Raw genomic sequence first — 22697 nt, 5'->3', positions numbered from 1 at the left:
CGCATGTACGTGTATACACACTTCGATATCTTTCCGCATGTTGTTAGTTGAAAATTAAGAGAAATTGGACAGTTCGAAGTTGCATTTATTAGTTTCTTGCACAGGTTCATGCATATGAAATGTCGTTAAGATGTAGAAGTTGGCATATTGCCAGTCTCCACAGCACTGCGTATGACTTGACTTGATCACGCGTACGCTACGTCATTGTCACCCATACTGTGCAGTTAATAAACACTGCACCCCTGTTGATATACACTGCATTTAATAAACATGTCAAAGTGTTACAGATTCGCGGTTAATTTGAGGGGAAGTTAAACGCTCGGTTTTTACAGTGTAAGTTAAGAAACACTCCTATTTTTCGGAAATCATTTCCATTTTTGTTGAAGAATCATATGAAGAGATCAATGTCATCCGAGAACCATGGTCAAAAAATACGAGAGAAATATTTCATTGTCGCTTGTTAAAGGACATTTTTTTTCAATCTGGCTACGTCGCTAGTTGGGCTTAGGTCCCCGATCTGTATTCACATGAATTAACCATTACACGGCTGGTTCAAACGTTTATATTTTGTGTGACACCTAAAGGCAACAAAAACAAATGAGGTGACAGTTAATAACAAAACTGATTCAAGAACAAGGAAGCTGTGGAATATTGGTTTCGCCGTAGGTAGGTCAGCTAGGTGAAGAGCAGCACAGGTGAAATCTGTGTTTATTTCCACGGCAGTGCTTCACGGCTTTCCTGAATATAAAGACAAAAGGCAATTCATAGCAGAATGGGCTCTTCGTTTGCGGTGATTTTGACTTGTCTAAGTCTGGTGTCATTTGAAGGTAAATATATTTGGACATTCTTCATAATAACTTTTTAATAAAAAGATGGTATAGGCCTAAGGAAGCTTTGATGCTTTTCTACAATAGAAAAGGTTTGGCAAAATTTGAAGTAGGAAACAGGATGTTCGGTGTTATTGGTGTTACTAATACTGACGATAGTAGTGTTTTTAATGTTCTGCGAAGTGGTTGCAATTTAAAGTATTGACAAAACGTGACCGGATAAGACTCGTAATATGTTGTATAAAATGCTGGAACTAAATCACTAGAACGTATTCAGTTCCCTGTTTTTCCATCCTTCTAAAAGGTTGGAAGTAATGACAAAACAGTACTACGAAATTCAATGCACGTTCATGTTCTATTTATGACTACATGACTTTCCAGTGCTGATAAAAAGCGTTTCACTATTCAGTCGTGCAGATAGAAGAGCCAATAAACAGGCAGTGCGAAATAGGACATTTAAACTCGCCAGACGTTTCAGCTCCTTATGCATTTGCTTCTGCTTTTTCAAATTTGCTGACAAGCAGATAGGCCAATCTGTAAAATGCAAGCACAGAAGTTCGATTTGTTTGCCCCAGTTGAAGACAGATACTAACAAAAACTCGTAAGATCGTGCCATTGCTCTGGTTACCATGCTAACTGATTACAATGTACTAGAATCTAGCACTATATGCAGACCAACATGGGAGCTCGTGTAAGCGGTTTGAATATGGACCTTACACCCTCGACAAAAATGTTTCCCTGCCATGGGCCATGTGGACATTTAGTTTCTGCCGTCGAGCATGTGCAACAGCCTTCAGTGTGCCGGTAGCACTGAATTATACTAGCAGACGACGAAAGCGATATTTTCTTGTGTTGGAGGTCGTATAATAATTGTTTGGCACTTAATGATAAAGCCACCGGAAGGTGTAAAATTCGGCAAGTGTGTGAAACAATAATGACAGATCTCTTCTGTCTGAAAAGAAAATATTTGAAGTGAACAAAATTAAAAGAAAAGCGAGTTTTCACGAAAAAAAAACTCATCGAAATCTCGTGCAAATTTTGTTGAACAACGCAACATTTGATACCCTTTTGGAAATATTTTTCCAGTTTTCCCAAATAAATTGCCATACTGCTTAAAGGACCAATACGTTCTGGCATCGTTACAGGTATTTTGCAGCTGACAAGAAGTCTGACGTTTGAAAAAAACGTAATTTTCTAGACAACCAAACAAGTATTGTTTACGCGAAACACGCGACCACTCGGTACTTCTAAGACACTAGCTACGTCGTGCTGGTAGAGGGTGCCTGACCGATTTCCAGGGATTACCCGGACGAAGCCTTGGGCCGGCCATGGGTCTGCGATTTTACCCTGTCAAGGGGGAATACTAGCACATTATTTTATATAGCGAGCATCCATCTGGCCGCAATGTTTGGAGTCTAAACACCGACAATCGACGGTGAGATTTCCGGTGTAAGAAAGACGCGTTACTGTTCCTTGGTGTACAGGTGTTCTATTGCGTGGCCCAAATCGACTTTACCCAATAATGTTGCCACATCTGTGTCAAAAACTTCAAAATCATTCAGATAAATACTATTACTTTCACAATGCTTTCAAGGTCGTGAAATTGGTCCAAAATAAGAAAAAAAAAGGTCGCATTCGAAAATTGGCTCAAATTCAGTTTGGTGTTCCGAAAGGTGGTACACTAGAATAAATCTTAGAGTATCCCACATCAACGTCGTCATTTCTTTAACTGATAACAATAAGTCATTATTATACCTACACCAACAGTACTCAAATCAAGCTTGATTTTCTTGTTTTGAGGGCACATTAAGAGGGTTATTGTGCACTTCGAAAATCTGGCCAATCATGACAGAATTTAACTGGTTATTTTAAATTAATCAAGATTATTTGTTATAGTGCACTAGAAGCAAAAATAATGTTATACGAACGTAGGGAGATGCCATGTCTGTAATTCTACTAACTGAGGGTCAATATAGTGACATTTTTTCTGTTTGCCTGTTACACCCGCACAGTGGAACTTGTCAATGATATGGGTCTCCCCAGGGCAATTGATGGAATTACTGCAGATTAGATGGAATTACTGTAGGTGGACATATTGGTTGATATAATCCTTGAGAATGGTTTCTGAATATCACCAAGTGAGCTCTTAAACTCTAACGTGTTTTCTATTTCATCTTTAATGGGTTTCGTTTTCTTTAATGGCTTTGTGATATTTACATTCATGAGACTACATGTATAAAATTCAGAGGTACATTTTTTCACTGAAATCATGCTGTATTTGTTTTCTCTTTCACAGCATTTTTGCGAAACACACTACCATAATGTGATATTTAGCAGATTAGTACATTTTATACGTAAATTAAAGGATACATTTTTCATTGAGACGATTAAAACAAGAATAGTAATTAAAAACAGTCATTGTTACGTTTAACTTAATAACATGAAATTACACATGAGATAAAATGTTTTAATAGAGATCAATTGAGAAAGGAAGGCCTTTGTGGAAGGCCTGGGAAAAATGGAGAAATATCGAAAACTAGTGATTTTTGCATTTGTATCAATTACATTCGCAGTACACATTGCTGATCAAATCCAAAATAAGGCAAAAACTATTGGTTATTTTGAAGTCATAGCTAGCTACTTTTACAAATTAATTTGGAAAGTCTGAAATTCATATCAGTTCCTAAGGGGAAAAAACAAAAAACGTCAATGAAAACTCAAATCCGTGATCGCTGAGCAGTCATTTTCTGTTCGCACGGGTACGAAACACTTCGCGCACATGCGCACAAACTAGACGTCCCGTTGAAACATACGTGTCGATCAAAGGCGAAGCATCCGAAGGCAGTGTCTAATAAGACCATAACAACCCACTTTTGACCATTCAAGAGACAATTTGAAGATTAATTGCATTTTGCCTTGAACAAAAGAAAAATGCAACCTACACATTTTGCCTTAATTTCAATTTATTTTAAGGAAAAAACATACACGCATGTGGATCAACGCACATAAATGAGCCACACTAATCGACCGCGAAGTTGAACAACCACTTGAAACGATGGTATTAACTTTATCTTTATGAATTTGATTGGAAAAAATATTAATGAATACTAATTATATGCGTAGAAAGTAAGAAAAATAATTCTTCATAAATACTTCTATTAAACTCAATTGGGGCTCGAGGCAATTAGATCAAAGGTCTGAGGTTGCGACTGTGAATCCGGACTCTGGTCTGCAGGATTCGAACTTCAACAGGTCGATCTCGGACTGGAACCACGTAAACTGGACTACAACAATTAATATTTTGAAGCAAGATCTTACTGTAAACAGTGTTATTCCATGAAAGGTCATTAGCCAAATATTCATGTGAGCGTTGCACAAGATCGTACAGTGGTTTGTATCAAGTTAGTTGCACCATAACCCATTCGTCAAATTACTGAAATGGCCAATCTCGCTCTACATGATAGCCAGTGGAACTCAGTGGAGCAGGGGGTAAGGACTCCCTGCTAAGGGACTAAGCCCCCTCCTGCTCAGAAAAAAAAGTACAGATGGAAAATATAATACTAATAATAGTATAATATAATGCCACTGTTTATAGGACGAAAACTACTGATAACGACAAATACTTGTGATCATTTACTGATATTGTTCAAGGAATTATGCCACAACTTGAGTTATATTCTCTTTTATTATGCAGGTTCTGCTCAAAGCACAGTGCCTTACATTCCTTATGGACCAAATGTCTCAATTGACCTTGGTACGAGTTTTACAATTCCTTGTTTCTTGCCTGATAATGCCAGAAATCAGGAAATCCAACTTAAATGGGCTTTCAAAGAAAAAGTAGCCAGTGACTGCAGTGCCTATGGCTCCATGAGACCTTCTTCAAGTAGTTCGCATAATGGGCGGAGCTGCAACCTAACCATCAACCCAGTGGAGGTGGTGTCTGAAGGACTGTACACATGCTACACTTTTGAAGACGGCAAACTAGAGTATGCATACCTGAATTTACATGTTATAGGTAGGTTTCCATAAGGTTCATAAAGAATTTGTTTGTTCCAGGTTTCGATTTCACCGTATGCTTAATTTTCAATTTTTATCAAGCCTTTGTTTGAATATTTGGTCTATCTTCCACTTCTCCTTCTTTAGCAAGTTCACAACTAGAGTTTTCTTAATTAGGAAGTCAGAATATCGATTCTGAAGTAGCAATTCTGATATAATTGTAAGCTACACATCGTACATGACAAAGAAAATCGCTTTCAGATGCTTCCCCCACGAAATGTAATAGCGCTGTAATTAGTGGTCCTGAATAAGTACATTGAACAAAATCGTCGTGGTCGGTATAGATACCCAAATTGTAAGAGATAACTATAAAGACCACACTTTCGGTTAGTGTTTTTAGTATTCCATTGCATTTCAGGACATTGAGTAAAATTTCAATGAAAGGAAGACGAATAAAATCAGTACTGTTGAAATCCACAAAGGGCCAACCACTCTAGCCTGACGTCCAACCCATCTCCCTCCCTGTATCATTCACTCTTACAGACATCTTTTTGAAACTTGTCACTGTCTTCATGCATCCTGCATAGTATCTGTTTGATCTCTGAAATCAAGGCTTTGTGATCCACATGTTTTATTGATCACAAAGAGTTTAAACCTGAATTTAAACCTGTGAGCATGAAAATGAACGATCTTTGCTGAAATTGATAGGAAAAACTGTGGTTCATTTGAATGTAACACTCGCATAAATCCCCGCCCTCTGATTGGTGAATGGAAGAGCAATATAGGTACGGTATTTCACAGATAATAAATCGTAGCATCAATCAAGGTTTCGACAATCAGCAGTAGTACCTTTCAAAGCTATTGGTTGTCACTCCTTTAAATTAATTCCCTTTATATTTTGCAATTGTGCACTGGGAATAGTTATCACGCGCGCCATAAGTATGTCATTTCATAAAATAAATCATAATCAAGCAAACCGTCGGATAGGTTGTTTTCAGTGAAGGTAGTTCAGAACGTGCAGTAATGTAGTTTTCTTCCCACAAATATCAGACGGCTTAGTATAAACGCAATGTACGTGTACTTTTAGTTTCAGAACTAGTGAGCAGTTAATAACCCAATTGAACACACTGTCAAACGATAAGAGCGATTTGTGAGACACTAGGTAGCATCTGTTAAAGTATGAAGTTAGAATGTATTCAGGCGTTGCGTGATTAAAACGAATAATCGAGCATTTAGTAAGTCGCCTCGTGAAAATCTATATTCAAATCTACTTTTTAGTGGTTCTTGGACAGCTGGTCAGTGTAAAGGCAAAACCTAATATAAAAATAATATCCCTGACGCAAAGCTATCTTTAGGTTATTCATTAAAGTGCATTCATGAACATTCATTTTACCAAAGAAGTACGCCAACATTTTATGTGCTTCGCTGCACGTGCCTCAAAGCGGCATCTTGTTTGTAAATAGGCTTAATTTCAAAATTGAAGAATGGTTATTTGTCCCCTTTGTAGTACCTTCGTCACATGTAGCGATCTGTATTGTATTGAAAAATTCTGATCACTTAAATGAAAATAGTGATTTTTTTCATTTCATGTGCTTATGTAATTGACGTCAAGACATTTCCTTATTTTCTTGACACTTTTTTATTATTTTCATTATTATTATCGGTTCATTATCGACATTTACAAACACAGTCCAAGGCTTGATTATGTTAGTTATTAATGTAAAGAAATGCGAATGAAGGCCTGTAGACGTTTCCTCCCCTGTCAATTCATTTGTTATATAAGTTTTTTCTAATTATTTTAACATATACATCTCCCCATTTTGTCATAAGAACACTTTAATTTATCGGAAAATCTTCGAACTCAACTCAAAAATTTTGATTTCAGGGTAGTTTGAAATCAAAGTTATAAATCGAGACGGAATTAACATTCGAGGGAATTTGTGCGATAGATATGTAGCAGTTAAAATACCTGAGAATGCCCATGGTATATTCACCAACCACCCAATATATCAGCGGTCTGTCCCTGGTACCCTTGGTCCATGATACGTAATAGTTCTGAACACATTATTTAAATTTCTGGCGCATTGAGGATCTTATCCTCATAACGATTTGAACGAATTATTTTCTCTACAGTTCCTAACGCAACTATCGAACTGCTAGACCTGCCTACAGAAAGTCTGCTGAACATCCATTCAAACCCAGTCTGCATCCACTTGGGTATAGGGCGACCATTCCGATGCACAATCCGAGGAAGTCTAACAGAGGATTGGCAGATGTCATGGCTCTCTGGAGAGACTACTGAGGAATTTGGCTCAATTGGCTTGAACCACCGACTTTACGGATTAGTTGACGTCACGAGCAGTCTTTTGTTTTCAAGATGGCCCACTAACAGCAGTAGGATTAACTTAACATGCTTAGCTACGAGAAACGGGGAGCAGGAACTCAAAGTTGATGTTCAGCTGGAGTTGTGTTCAGGTCAAGGTATTGCTCTTAACATTAAAATCATTACAAAAATACTCATATACATGTGTACCCGTTCACCACATAGTGAAAAATTTATTGGCCTTAGGCTGAGTTTGACATTTCCCAACATCGTGTAGATGCAGAAGGACTGCCAACCACAACCAATTAATAAGGGTGTATTGTTTCAAAAACATCATCGTGACTTCATACATATTCACCTTAAGCCATTCCAATGCAACTCTAAGTGTGACATGAACATGATAGGTTTTGGGGAAAATTTTCGTCATATAGTTCAAAACAGCGGGGACACAATTTGAGTGTTGTAGTTGTACATAAAGCTGGTGTCTACGAACAAATATAACTCAAGATTAACATGTATGCGAAGAGTGCAGGCAGCAAGCAAAATAAAATCACTTTTTGAATCGTGGCTAAAATTACCATGATTTTTTTCTGACCATTTCTTTAATTTCAGTCGTTCTATTTAATATTGCGTCTATTCGTTTTCACGCTCAAATGAGCGCACCGTCTAAAGTAATGCTTAGCCTACTCATATCTTACATAAGGACGCATCCATTCAATTCGCTTTTTTAACCGTCATTAAAAAAGTACAGTTTTTGTTTTCCTAAAAGTTTCAGGAAATTCCATTGAATGAATGAATTTAGGAATTTAGAATTTGGAATTCAGAATTCTTTCTGATGCTTGCATAATTAATTATCTGATTTCGCGTCAATACGTGTCTCTAGTTTCATTTCAAGGCTGAAATCACTGCTTAGCGAAGTGCAATGAATTAGTGAGTAGAAGAAAATAAAACACTCTCGAGTATAGCCTTGTATTAGGCTGCAAAATTCATGCAATGAAAATACTTGGAATAAAATTGCAGGAAAGGGAAATAAAGTCACGGAAAATGACATTTCACACATGGAAAAGAATTTTTTTCTTGTGTCAGAGAAAATGTACAAAATGTTTGAACTTTTATAAGCAAAGATACACATTACGGTAAAAGTGCAATTTGAAAAAAAAATTAGTTAAATCTCTTACAACGTGCACAAAAAGATATAGGTTTTATGTACATCAGGAAAATGTTAAGACAAACAGAAATATCGGAGAAGAGCTTGTTTTATCTGGCCTTCTTAACTATCATCACAAGTTGAAAGTGAACCTCTGGGTCTGAAACTGATTGACCCAAACTAAATTTGAAAGTTGAAACTGCTTGTCCATGTTCTTACGCAATTCCCTTGATATCATTTGGTCTTAATTCAAATACCTGGATCAAAAATCTCCTTTAGAAGTTTTGCTCTGTACGATGGTTTGCATCGGATTATGCAATCAAGATTTATTTTCTTATCACTGAGCTTGAAAGTATACCTACACGTTTCCCGACCAATTTCAGCCCAGAGTTCCAATTCGTACAAAGTTGCAATTTTGCTGATACTTGGGATTCTTTTTTCACGTTTATCGTATGATTCAATCTTCTTTTAATATAAATGCTGTATGTCACATAGGCCTCCCAGCCCCATAATCATGGCCTTAATCTAAATCAATTTATTGTTATTTGTGTTAGTGTCTCAGGTTGAGAAACATATAAATATGTAATGTTGACTATGTCGATTCTTTAAATTATTCAACCTCTGTACAGGCAGAGGTCTTTTTCTCATTTCCCCTTTCCTTTAAGAAATTTCTGGTGAAACATCTCTGAATAAATGTTGCTATTTCTGACATGAAACGAACCATCTTAAATTCATGGGTATGCATATAGAAAATATTAGGATGAAAACCCCATAATTCTCATCCGCATTTAGAGCCTGCAATGTCTTATCCCTGGGATTAAACAAGTTAATCATAAATAAAACTTTACTGCCACACACGAACAACTCCAATTTACCCAGCTACTAAGTGGAGGAATGTTTATTAGATATTCTGAACCATGGGCTAAAGTTATTTATCAAAGACACATTAAAAGGCAGCTGAAATCGATTTGTTTTAAAACAGACCTTAAAATGCACTTTTGTGCCTAATATTTTCGATTTTCGTTCAAAGGGTATTTTACTGCCTTCTTGGTTTTTATGCTGATGTCTATTTCCCTATTTATGATCAAAACTGTGATGTCATCCTGGGAAGAAGCCTCATTGTTACATTGGTTCTACACAAACAAGTCCTGCATTATTGCTCATTCATTGTTGGCTATGTGCATGGCAGTAAGCAAGCATTTAATGCTTTCTCAAACATGTTTTCAGAAATTAGATTCTGGGAACACAATTTGAAGAAAAACGCCTATGCACGGAGCTAGGTCTTCTTCAGATGACTTCACAGAAACAGCACTCAGGAAAGCATGAATTATTTTAACTGTTTTAAAAAAGAGCACTTGTCAATGCATTTCACCATTTAAATGTAAAAGTTGAAGAAATATTGCTGCAGCTACACTCTAAGTATACTAAATGTGTTATGGCATTACAGTTGGCAGCAATCAATTAATAATGAAATGTACGCGGTATATGCTGCTCCTCCTGCGCCGTCCCATGTCAAATTCTCAGAAATCACCCGAGAACTTGTCTCAGTGGTTTCACGAACACCTGCTAAAGGCGAGTTGAGCCTACCATAGTATAATTTAAAAAAAAAATTCTGAAAGAATCTATAACGAAAGAGTCTAAAATACAAGCTCAAAGACTAGAAATATTGACACAGCTCGTAAACTGTCTTAAGGAAAAAACCTGAAATCCATATAGTCAGGTGTGGTTTTTTTTCCTGAGTTGCCACACCAAAGCTTTCCTAATTGCAATTTTTTGTAATGTTTACATCTAGGGAATAATTATATGAACAACAGAATGAAGGTTCGATTGCAAATCTGCCTTTAGTTTTGAATCATAAATCTGTCACTTGGATGTTATTTTTTTCTTTTTTCTTCCTTGCAAGCAATAGTTTTATTATTACTGTTTATTTTCAAAACAATACAGTTGGGTTTCATTTGCGGTTTCGACTTGCCATGTTGCGGGAATTCTATATTTATCACTACCATAGATACACATATTCACTGTTATTGGGACCCAGGGTCCAACAATCATGATTATACATCCAACATTCAAAAATGTTTTATCTTAAGACTCCTTGGTAAATAATGAAAGCGTATTGTTGCCATCGGGAAAAATATTTTATCTCGTTGAAACGACTTATTGTCTCGTTTTAGTTGTTAACAAAGATTTTTACGCAACGCTTAAAAGGTAGTTTGAACTCCGTTATACACAAGCCAAAAGCGTTTTTCAAGCGGCCATGAAAATATTATTTTGTCAATAGATTGGAAATTATAAAGTTCCTTAAGATTTACTTAAGTGTTTATATCTTTTTCATTGTTGACTTTAAGGTGACAAAGAAAAATCTGCAGCGATTCAAATTCTACCAGGATCCAACGAAACAGCGGTTATTGGCACAGACGTAACGTTTACGTGTGAGGTCTTTGGGAAGACCCTTAATTATTCGGTGTATATACGATGGCTTTTCAAGGGAGCTGTCAAAAGTCAGTGTCACTTTGGACGTGCTGAGAGGCAAGGTTCTAGCAAACTCTGGTTCTATGAGAAACACTGTGATTTGACGATCAGTCCGGTAGTTCCTTCATCACAAGGCCAGTATGTATGTCACCTTTACGATGGAAAGGAAGACGTTTCGGAGAGTTTGGATATTTACACAATTGGTGAGTGCTGTATCAGCGACTGAAGAACGGCACACCCGATCCAACTACTCACTGCTACTTGTAAGTAGACACTAAATACGCCATGCTATAAGCAGGTTGGCATCATAGAATCGTAGCAGGACTACGTTCGCCACAAGTATGGCATGAAAAGCGCCCCCACTTGCCACACAACAGAGAGCCACTGCTGCGGTGCACGAGCTAAACCTGGTCTAGCTTACAAGTGTGGTAGTCCATGCTACGATCCTTTGATACCAGCCTACTCATAGCATGGCGTACTTGGTGTGCACCTTATTTATAAGCAGCTGTGGGTAGTCAGATCGGGTGCACTGCAACCATCCTTATTTTATCCAGAATAAGTAATGGGATTTCTTAAATGTCGAGGAATTAGAAGAACTCAGTTAAACCAATTGCTAATGAGTACGTAGCAGGTTTTGTGATGTTTTTTCTTGTGACCTTCAGATATGAGTGAACAGAACACTGATAATTGGCATAACTGCGATGGAAATGCAAGCTACATCAACACAGAAGATGGCTTCAGTTGTAAATGCAACGACGGCTTTGTCGGGATCGGAACGATGGGTAATTGCCGAGGTAATATCAAGTTTTACAATGCAAATGAGTCTTAGGGACATTTACAATGTGTTTTACATCTTGTTCAAGATTAGCGTATTGGATGCTATTGGTTATTTTATTGATTTTTTTTTCAACATCATGATGCCTGACGCCAACAAATGTGTTGAAGTACCAAAACAGGGCAATGACTTTTAACTGAAATAGGCGTTACGGCATTTACTGAATGCCAGGTGGGGTCATAAAAAACCCATAGGCCTACCCAAACAAACTAAAATTAAGATTAATGTACATTTTGCTCAGATATCAACGAATGTGATGACTCCTCAACTCACACATGTGATGATAATGCTGTGTGTAAGAACACAGTAGGCAGTTTTACTTGTAAATGCAAGGCTGGCTATGCTGGGGGTGGATTCACCGGTAGCTGTCAAGGTAACATTATTTTAGCTGTGACTAAATACATAAAACGAAATTTTGAAATTCAGGAATGCAACACGTTGGTATGCCATAGAAGCAGCAGAGTCAGGATTCCCACAAGAGGGACTGGATTTGAGAAAGGAAGACAAACTTTAGTTTTACTGAACCCTAACATGGCTATTTAAATCCTCCGATTTTGATTGTTACACGCACGCTAGGGAGTTAGGGTTGATTGTATTGTTTTGGTCAAGTTTCGAGTAGAGAGAGCTAGGAGATTTTTTTTTGGGGGGGGGAGCTGCGCCCTGAACATCCTGTAGACTACCTCTGGACTGGATACGACAGCATAAGGGTCGTATAACAAACGCCGACTGCATGTATTCATTTAACGAAAAAGTAAAGACATAGCATCCGAGACTTAGAAAATATTTCTGAAATGCTTATTTTAAATAGTTTAATTTGGTAGGTGTTATTATAGTTACTACAATTACTGATATCGTATTGTGGGTATTCAATTATAAGCAACAAGTAAATTGTCGTTAAATGATGTAACACCAAGGCAGTTACAGGTTCGAGAAATTTTGGGAGGGTTTTTGTGGTTTCGTATGTTAGAGACTTCACAAGATTTTTTTACAATGTTGTGCAACTTTGATAGAGAATTCTCATTTTCAAGAAACGCACCAAACACAAAATAATCTTTAACTAGAATTAAATTTTTGCCAGATATCAATGAATGTGACGGCACATCAACTCACAACTGTGACGATAATGCTGTGTGTAGGAACACAGTAGGCAGTTTTACCTGTAAATGCAAGGCTGGCTATGCTGGGGATGGACTCGCTGGTAGCTGTCAAGGTGATATCATTTTTGCAGGGTGACGTATTGATATTTTAGAAGCAGCCTCGTCCGAATCCCACTACTCTAGGAACATGTTCACTACTGGATAATTAAAGGGGCCAAATTAAATTGTTTTCGTAGTTATGTAATTTCTCTAAATATCAGTATATAGGGACAGTTACCCGTCGCTATTTTTTTTTAGTTGTTTCTGAGATGTCTTGTGAGTGGTTCTCCTTGCAAGGCCTTGGTCGTGAAAAATATTGCAGTGTGTAGTTGGAATGTAGCTAACGTGAATGGTAGATTTTCGTCTGCTAATTAAAAATACAAATCTTGACACAAACTGGAAACTGACTAGATGTTTACATAATTACAATTATAAAGATGGACAGAGAAATTGACTGGAGCGGGATTTAAACCTGCGGCGTCTGGAATACCGTACCGAGCTATCCAGCTATACCATGGTGGCTCTTTCCATTTGTCAATTATCTTTGTTTTGGGGCACTAGTCAGAAGCCATGTAACCTGAAACACCCTGTAGCCAGGGATCACCCCCAATTTCATACAATAATAAATACTGATTAGTATGATTCAGTGCCACACAGGTTGACAAGTGGGAATCTTTCTGTCATCATGATGTTCCAATCTCCTCCCCCCTTTCACTAGGCACAGAGGTGGGTGACATCAGCAACAAAAGTGTACTCTTGTACTGTACGTTGTTGATCTTTGTTGTGGTCGTGGTTCCTGTGATGGTTTACCTCGTCAGATTAAGGAGGAATCGATGTGCACAGCGGGGACGACAGCATGCTCAGTCTATCGATCCGGCTGTTGAAATGGTAGGTCTGTGAATTTGGCTTGTAGTTTTGATTCACTACACCAATGATACCTCTACTGCGACGGACTGAATATCCGCTTGATCATAGGTGCTCCAGATTGAAACTTTGAAATTAGCAAGTCTCAGAACCTTTAAGCTGTACAAAAAAGTTTAGCGTCTGGGTTTTGGAAAGAAGGAGAGGAGGCGGTGCTTTATTTATCTATTATTATTTTTTATTTCATACAAAAATTGTTTTCCACCTTTCAAAAGACAGGAAAATAAAAGAAACTGATTTGAACATAGAGTTAATCATGCAGTTTAATAGTGCTTTTAGTTTGTTTTGTTTCAGAATTTTAGTAAACTTGAAAAATGGTTTCAACAGAATTTCACAGACAAAACTTGAGTAAGAGTAAAGTTGTTCAAACCTGTGTCCAGAAAGATATATCTGGGCTTACAGAGATTAAGAGAAACTGAGAGAGAAGAGAAAGAGAGAACATAATTGAAAACATGACCCTTGAAGGCCTGATGTTACTTTCAACCACCTAATTATGTGAACTGATGTCAGTGACTCACAGAATGAGTGGTGACCATAAATCATGGGTAAAAACATACACGCCCGTCATGTAGTCATTTAATTATTAATCACTCTACAAAGACATCAGGTTTTACCCTGAAAAGGTTAAGAGGAAAACAATTATGAGGAAAAGGGATTCTGTTTGCGATTACAATTGTTTTTAAAAACTATTGTTGGTTCAATGATAGTCTTTTCGAATTGTCCCTTTTCTTCTGTGCTGACTGAGTTTAAACAAAAATTGGTCCCACGAGTGATCTGGAATTTGACTATCAAAGGTCTTGAAACATTGCCAGTATATGGGCAAAATGTTTAAGGTCGACGGATTGAAAATTTGAGTTTATATTTATCACAATGCACAACGCTAGTTACAATGGCGGTATAGTCACAATGACAAAAGTTTTCAAGTTTTTAATTTGTTCTCAAAAAATTCCTCTTACACAAGAAGTAACAGATATAATGATTTTGGAGAGTTTTCTGACGATAAAAGTGAATAAAGTGCAGAAAAGGAGAGAGAATGACGTTGAAACTTGTGCCCCTGTACATTTTCAATGGGCCACTCAAGCTTTTAGCCTCCACTTGACACTTATGCGCATGTGCACATAAATTATAATTTATTAGTGAACTGGTATATCACGGAAAAATGACAGGTTCTATGTTAATTGATCTTTACAAGTCATTTGCTTCTGCCAACCATGTAATGTTATTCTTTTGGAAAAGCTACAGAATACGAACTTGTCCGAGTCTGTTTTAAACTGGTTTTGTTCGCATTTCACACTTAACCAACCGCAAACAAGCTGTGTGCATTGAATGAAACCAATCCAGTTCACTTCCAATCAGTACTGGCGTACTACAGCTGTCAATCCTTAGACAACTGTTATCCATTATCTATGGTGTGGACCTCCCTCATATTATTTCTGAGTATTGTAAACAGTACATGTTCGAAGATGACTCTACAATAACTTGCAGCCGCTATACTAGACGACATCGAGAGCAGCCTTAATAAAAGCGTTTGAGCAAAGAGAAATATGTTGACAATCAATGCTACTGAATGCAAGGCATCGAATCAAAACATAATATTGCTTTTAACAACTTAAAAGTTTGTAGTGGTGACTCCTTAATTAATTGAGAGGGTCAGCAGTTTTAAGTGTTTGGGCGTTATTATTGATGGTTATTTGACCTGGTCTGCTCATGTTGAACATATTCATCAGTCCATCTCTTCCACATTAGGTATGTTGTACATAATTTGCAACTGTATTCTAAGAAACATTCTTTACACTCTCGATCAAGTCTTGCTTAATAATGATAATTTATTCATTTATAAAGCGCAAATTTCATACAGATATGTTTAAATGCGCTGTACAATGAAGACATTTAAACATGGTTGAGCCGAGGGCATACAAGGGCGCCTCGGGCAGCCGCCAAACTACCCACATTCACCAACATCAGTAAAGGGGAGACACTAAAAAGCAGTTGCAGTTTTTGACTCTAGCGAACTGCTGCACGGTATTAAATTGTGAGGCCGGTATGAAAATCAGATTCATACGCTCAATAAAGTGCTTGAAAGAACAGCCGGACTAACTCTACGGATTTCCCATTTACAACCTCGTCTGCTGACACGTTTACTTCAATAAAATGGCCTCCATTTTTAAAGTGAGCAGCCTTTTAAAAAGGAAATTGTTGTCTTTAAATGTTTGAATTCTATGTTTCCTTAATACATGCCGATTTCTCCCCTACTTTGCACAACACTAAGTCACTAGACAGAATACAAATGCCACTTTAAAGATTCCATCTGTTAAAACAGAATAGTCTTCTCAAAGTTTTGTAGTCACTGGGGCACAAATATGGAACAGTTTGAACACCCACATAGGAGTTACACGTTTGCTTCTTGCCTTTAATTAAGACTGATCTTTTCAATTACTGAAATTGATTTTAATACTTCTATAAAAAAATTCTCACGATCAGTTTTGTGTTTCAAGGAATATTGTATGCGTTTTGTGTTTTTACGTTATGCTTGTTGATATTTAAATTTTTATTTTATACGAAGTATGTTTTCAATTCCTTTTAATTTATAGCAATTAGTTTACATTTAACGCCCTAACGAAAACCGGCTTCCGCTGTTTAGGGTACACTTGATAAATAAAGGAATAAATGAATTTTATTTTCATATGAAATTTAAATTAGAGGTCTTTGGTCTTTTTTTCGAATTTTTCCGTTCACCTCTTGTTGCATTACTTTCATAAGTCTATTGGTCAATCTATTCTTCCACCCAGCCACCCTATCGTCCTATCAAACAAATAACCAAATAGATGTCACACTGGGTTTGATCAAACAATTATCTTTGAAACAGACTGTCGTACCATACGAGGACAGAATAACACCTGTAGATGTAGTACCTGGGGTGGATCAAGACTTCGGTTTACCTGCTTGGGCTCAGAAATGGGGGATTCCTTGGAACAACCTCGTTGTTGATGAGCGCGTGCTCGGCAGGGGGAACGTTGGAGAAGTGCGATCAGGTGCTGTGAAAGCAGATGGAACATGGACCAAGGCGGCCATAAAAATGATCCGAGGTGACATCTTTAAAAGATATTTATTCCATTGACAATCTTTATTTATTTTCCTGCATTCCGTCGTGTGCCAATAGTATGGCACGGTTTAAGCACCCAGAAGGAAAAAAGTCCGACAGATTGTGGAATATGATTAATACTGAATCGATTAAATGTCAAAACACTACATTACTCAAACATTACACTGTCGCGAACGTTAGTACCTCAACGACGAGTTGTAAATGGTTCAAAGGCAAAGACAGCTTGCCAAAAAGACACCAGAAATCAGGATGTACACAATAACGCACGGTTTGCCCAAGAAGCATTACTTTATGTTACCTGCTGAGTCTCAGTTTCAAAGTGGTCCTGACGAGGCCTACTAATTCGCTGAACATGAATAAAGAGACTTCCCTGCTAATCTTTAAATGTAAGTTTATTAGGAGTAGTAGGTTTAGTTTGACTAATGTATTGGATTTCTTGTAATGCATAGCGGCTACCATCAGGACACTACTCCTTAATTGTACCTCATTCTGCTTGGTTAGTTAGGATTGGTTCAAGGGGAGGTTTAGACAGGGTTTGTAACAGGAATCCCTTATTGCTCTTCCCTTTAGGCTCCTCTTTGGTCTAAAATTGAACTCCCATGTCTGGAAATGTATTTCCAAGAATATGAGTAACAATTGGACAATCAATTCCCTTCCAGCTAAATGTTGCAGCAGTTGGCTAAATTTCGATGAAAGGTGGTTCGACACGGATGGAAACTGCCTTTTTCCTGGTCAAGGGCTTACAAATATATTCATAATAACATCTTTATAACTTACAGGGCATACCACCTGTTTCAAGAGAGAGGATTTCATAGATGAGTTTTGGACAATGGCCTCCATTGGCTATCATCCTAACATTGTATTGCTTCTTGGGGCTTGTCAGCACCAAGGTATGTGGCACTTTTGAGTCCAACAAGCCAATTTGCAATGCATTTAGCCCAAGATAGGCGCCAGGCTGAAAACAATAAAGGCATTTCTTTCTCATTGTTCATTTCCAGTGATCAAGGTTAAATACACTATCTATTTAGCAATGTGACTCTTAGTAATTGATTTTGCCAATATTTAGATTTGTTGAAATCTTAGAATGCCAAGGTTATATTGAAAAAGTAGTTTCACATCAGTATTAAAATTTGGCCTTGTGGCCACGTACAAAGAAAGTTTGTGTGTGGAATTTATGGCACAGTAAAACCCATCACGTGACCATAAAAGCCTCGTTTCACACCATATCGCTGTTACGTAAGACAACTAATCTATGAACTAACTGTAAAGCATATTTTGTTTTCTTTTGTAGTATTTCCATGGCCATGGATTTTTGTTTTAATTTAGATGTGTTGTATGTTGCGTTGGAGTACCTTCCGCATGGTGATCTGCGTAGCTACCTACAGATGGCTCGCTCACAGTCAGACACAGATGAGGATGTCTTGACTTGGGAGCAACTAGCCAAGATTGCTCTGGATGTTGCCAGGGGAATGGAGCATCTTGCCAAAGCAGGAGTACGCAACATTTTGCACATCGTATACAACATGACCTTTTCGCAAAACATTATTTGCTTGGTCGGGCAACGTGAAGCCAAAGTATGCCTGCAAAAGCAAATTTGTTTTGCTTTGTTCTAATTTGACGCTGTATCAACAGCTGCCATTTTGAAAATCTAACAAATGTAAACACATCAATGGTTTGTGCTTTTATAATTTAAACCATTGCTGCATTTTTGCTGCATTATTGCTCAGCCAATATACTTTAAAGTCTGTTGGGAGTTATAAAGAGAAAATGATTTTTTTCCAAATTGTATCTGTATTATAAGCGGGAAATTTGCTCATTTTGAGAATCCATTGAGGATTTGGACAGTTTTGGGACCGAGCTTTATAAAGAAAGGTATTGCATTATTAAGACATAGGAAAACAGAAAAAAAGTAAATTTGAAAAAGTATTATTTTCCACCACGCTGTATTTTGTAGTTTGTAGTTACTTTAACACTGGTACACATTTTGTCGCCTCATGAGTGAGGTTAGTTGTCAAATGTGGCTAGGCGACAGCCACAGGAGACACAGGGCTTGCAGAATAGAATACATTCAAAAAATGAAATGTCCATTTTGCTTGACGGGGTTTTTGCAGAAAGTGGCAGTGCCCACTTAAAATCACGGCTTTTATTAATAATGCGAAAATCTAAGATTGCCTGGTTACTTACAGGTGATTCACCGGGATTTAGCTGCAAGAAACATTCTCATTGGAGAGGGTTTGATTGCCAAGGTGTCAGATTTTGGAATGTCAAGAGGAGAGGATGTCTATGTCCAGACATCAGGGGTAACGTTTGATGACATTTTGTTTGTATCATTTTTGCCTCAGGTCTTTGAAGACTGAGACCCGAAATCCTAGCTATGTACTCGAATTTTGATGTCAATTTGCCATTCCAACGTCATACCCACTCGTGAACATGTTGCAGTTCCAACATGTACATGGAATAGAACATCGGAATCAGGAGCAGAAAATTGTTTTGATTCTTTACTTTTCTCCTTATTGTTTTAACTTAATTCAATTTATTCATATATCAAGTGCAAATTACAGTTATGTTCAAATGCGATGTACAATGAAAACATTACAAGTGGTCGAGCTGATGGCATACAATGGTGCCACATGTATATAGCGGAAACAATAAGGAGCAGTATAGGTTTGGAGGTGGGAGGAACACACCAGATAATAATATAACAATATTTTGGGTCCCGGATAGGGACTGAAAATTCAGTCTACATGTGGATCGAGCTGATAATCGAACCCAGGCAGCAGAGGTTAAAGGCGAGGAACTATATTCAGTCTATCACTGAAATTTAAACAATTTCAGATATAGACTGAAGATTAAAGCTTCTCTAACGGCATCTTCAACGGCCAGAAAAATCAATGCATTCAACCCAAATAAAACGGTCGTGCCCTTTCTTTCCGTTAAAATTCAACATAAATGTTCCTTGAACGAAATTTTTGAAAACACGAACGTAATTTATGCCAATTTAATACTATTTCGACAGAAGCGTGTACCACTCCGCTGGTTGGCCATTGAATCGATGATTCATCAGGTTTACACCACTCAAAGTGACGTGTAAGTTTGAACTGTTGTTGTAAGCGTCTCTGCGCTATTTGACGCAGTCTGTACTGTCGGCGTTTTCATTATTCGCCGGTCGGTCCACTAAATTAATTTCCCAATATACCTCCTTCCATGCCCATACTGCAGGCCTGGCAGCCATGTTGAGACGCCAGGTGGATTACCGCTTGCTGTCTCATTAATTAACCCTGCTATTCTTAGTTGTATTTGCATTAACCTTTCCAACCTTCAGTAACAACCCTTAAGAGACTGGTGGACTGTCTGCTCTCTAAAACAGATACCTGTGAGCTAGGCAAGAATATATTGGTCTGTAAATCTGAGCCAAGCTAAGCCCAGCTCAGCCAAGAAACAAACTAACACAAAACCAAAACACCCTTCCCGCCACAAAAAGATGTTTAAAAGGTATTGATTTCTTTGATAATTCTCTTCAGATGGTCATTTGGAATTCTTTTGTGGGAAATGGCCACTCTCGGTAAGTATGCAATGTTTTTTTCCAATCTACAGAATTTGGTACGAGCTCAATGTATCTTGCTTTCACTATGGAATAAATGACTTAACTAAAGTAACGCTCTGATCAAAAGAAAATAATGAGGTTAAATGTTGCACAGGTCGATTTGTCCCCAAACCTTTATGCTTTTGGCATAAATGTAACCACCAAAAGTTTCAGTCAAAATTTGCTCTAACCATTGGGACTCCAGGCTCTTCTGCAACCTTTTACTATAATTACACATCGCTCTACAGTAATGATACAAACTAACTTGTCTTTTGTAGGAGGAACGCCTTATCCGTCTATCCGGAACGAGATGCTAACTGAAATGCTTAAGAAAGGATATCGCTTGCCAAAGCCTGACAACTGTCTGGACGAAATGTAAATATTTCATATTCGTGTAGAGCATGACTTGCATGTAACTTCTTTATATTTTTCTATTTTCTTTCAATCCCTAGTATGTTACGAATGCGTATGCCTGAGCACGTGAGCTGCTTTTCTTCTACTAATGTCTAATCGGTTTAATTCGTAATTTTGTTCAGCTCGTTTAATTCAAACGAAAAAGTTGATAAAGATGCTTATACATTTATTTATTTATTTAGAAATCATGGAAATATTCATAACTAGATTGTCATGCATTAAATCTTTGCATACATAAGCAATTTCGTTTAGCCCTGTATCCTTTAATGATGAAAATTTTACCAAGATTTGTTTACTGACTGACCTCCCTCCGGCAGAGGCGTATGGGGGGAAGTAGCACGTCCCCCGTGAAGGTTCATGCTCTGGCGTCTCAGTTGACGATTTAAATGGTTGTACAACCTATGTAAAAGCAGGAGCTCATTGGCTTCCGGTGTCCCCAAAGAAAATGTGTGTGCCCCGGATGCCCCGATTTGAAATGTCGTACTTGTTACGCTACATACTCCAATACCAAAAATAGAAGGGCGGTGGAATGACTTATCGCAATTTGCGAGCGAGCTGCATCCCTCTGGCAATTTTTTGAAATTTTGCATGTTTCTGATTCGGAGTCCATTTTGTATATCCTTTTAGTGGACAATATTTCGAAAGTTGTGTTGACGCGATTCAGTTAAAACCAGACAAAGAAGGGGGCTCCTTTCTAACTACAAACAATCCTATTTAGAGTAACAGGATCCCCCTTAATTTTAATGTTGACTTACTATATATTTCTTACTGTTGTTGACGATTTTAGGTACACTTTGATGCGAGACTGTTGGGAGGAGGATCCTAGAAACAGACCGACCTTCACTGACATCGTTTACGTACTAGTATGTCTGACAGTTCTATCAAAATAACGTGTTAGTTGAAATTACGCAAACGTTTTATTTGATGTGAATAATTGCAGGGTTTTCATGCCACCTGGAAGCAACAACATTAAAAAAATCAACCCAACCTCTTGTTTCACGTCTACTAATTTTCAGACATACAGGATGGTCAGCCAAACTCAGTTGAAGAATGCCAACGTCACTGGACCACGTCTAGGAAATTACCAGGGTCAAATCGGCCAGATTGACTGAAAATTTGTCTTGGTATTGTATGTCCACTTCTGGAACTTTCTCACCTGTTAAACCTTACATTTACATATTTCTCTATCCCAGAGCTCCAATCTACTATTATTTTATAACATAGTAAATAGCGCCCTCAGCACCCAAGCCCTAGGTTACTCGCATCCGTCTCGTACCCGCAAGGATCCTTCATGTCAATATTACCCATGTTTGGCAGTCAGGAAGGCTCTGCTTCACTTTCATCTAACGATAAAAAGCCAGACAGTTCTGGTCAATTCTGACTGTGTTCTCATATACCATGGAGGCATACGGTCCCCTAGTCTTGTTTACATACCAGGAATCTCCTGATGTGGTGCAGAACAGCATAACATTGTCGGTACCTCACGTCGCCCGTAAGCTGAATTTCATAGCAGATGCTCTATCCAGGGGCAATATAACCCATCGGTAGTACAGAACACCTTCCAAGGGCTCGATCGCTGCACATGCATCCATGTGTGTCAGCCTTCAACAGCCGCTGCCAATATGTTGGCAGTCCCGATCCTTACGCTTGGGCAATGGACGCTATTAACTGGACAACCATGTATGGATTTGCGTTTCCAACAATGACCATCCTTCCGAAAGTTTCACCCCAGCAACCTTGGTTTCGGAGGATAACATGTTTTCTCCCTGATACTCAAAAAATAAGGTACCGCCTTAGAGGAGACCTGTTGGCTCAACCTCGCTCCAAATTGTAACAACCAGATCCAAAGACAGTTCACCTAACGTATTTGATATTGTCGAGTGATCCCTTCAAGTAGCAGGATTTCTGGCAAAACGCTACATCCGTAGTGGTAGAGCCTG

At 38.0% G+C, this 22697-nt stretch overlaps 1 protein-coding gene across 1 annotated transcript; it reads left to right on the top strand.

Annotated features, from left to right (window-relative positions):
- The first annotated feature begins 3250 nt into the window (after positions 1-3250).
- Positions 3251-22572, top strand: LOC110975390 (uncharacterized). The gene is made up of 15 exons (XM_087130206.1): positions 3251-4842; positions 6957-7304; positions 10642-10968; positions 11428-11559; positions 11842-11973; positions 12679-12810; positions 13455-13624; positions 16524-16743; positions 17540-17650; positions 18087-18253; positions 18947-19060; positions 19777-19847; positions 20282-20322; positions 20622-20718; positions 21545-22572. Exons 1-15 carry the CDS (start codon positions 4407-4409, stop codon positions 21645-21647), a joined length of 2601 nt encoding a protein of 866 aa, XP_086986332.1. The 5' UTR covers positions 3251-4406; the 3' UTR covers positions 21648-22572.
- Positions 22573-22697: the final 125 nt, after the last annotated feature.

Source organism: Acanthaster planci, linkage group LG20 (genome assembly GCF_054643075.1).
Source record: "Acanthaster planci isolate LZ-2023a linkage group LG20, COTS_SCS, whole genome shotgun sequence".
NCBI lineage: Eukaryota > Metazoa > Echinodermata > Asteroidea > Valvatida > Acanthasteridae > Acanthaster > Acanthaster planci.
This window is presented reverse-complemented; position numbering and strand designations above follow the sequence as displayed.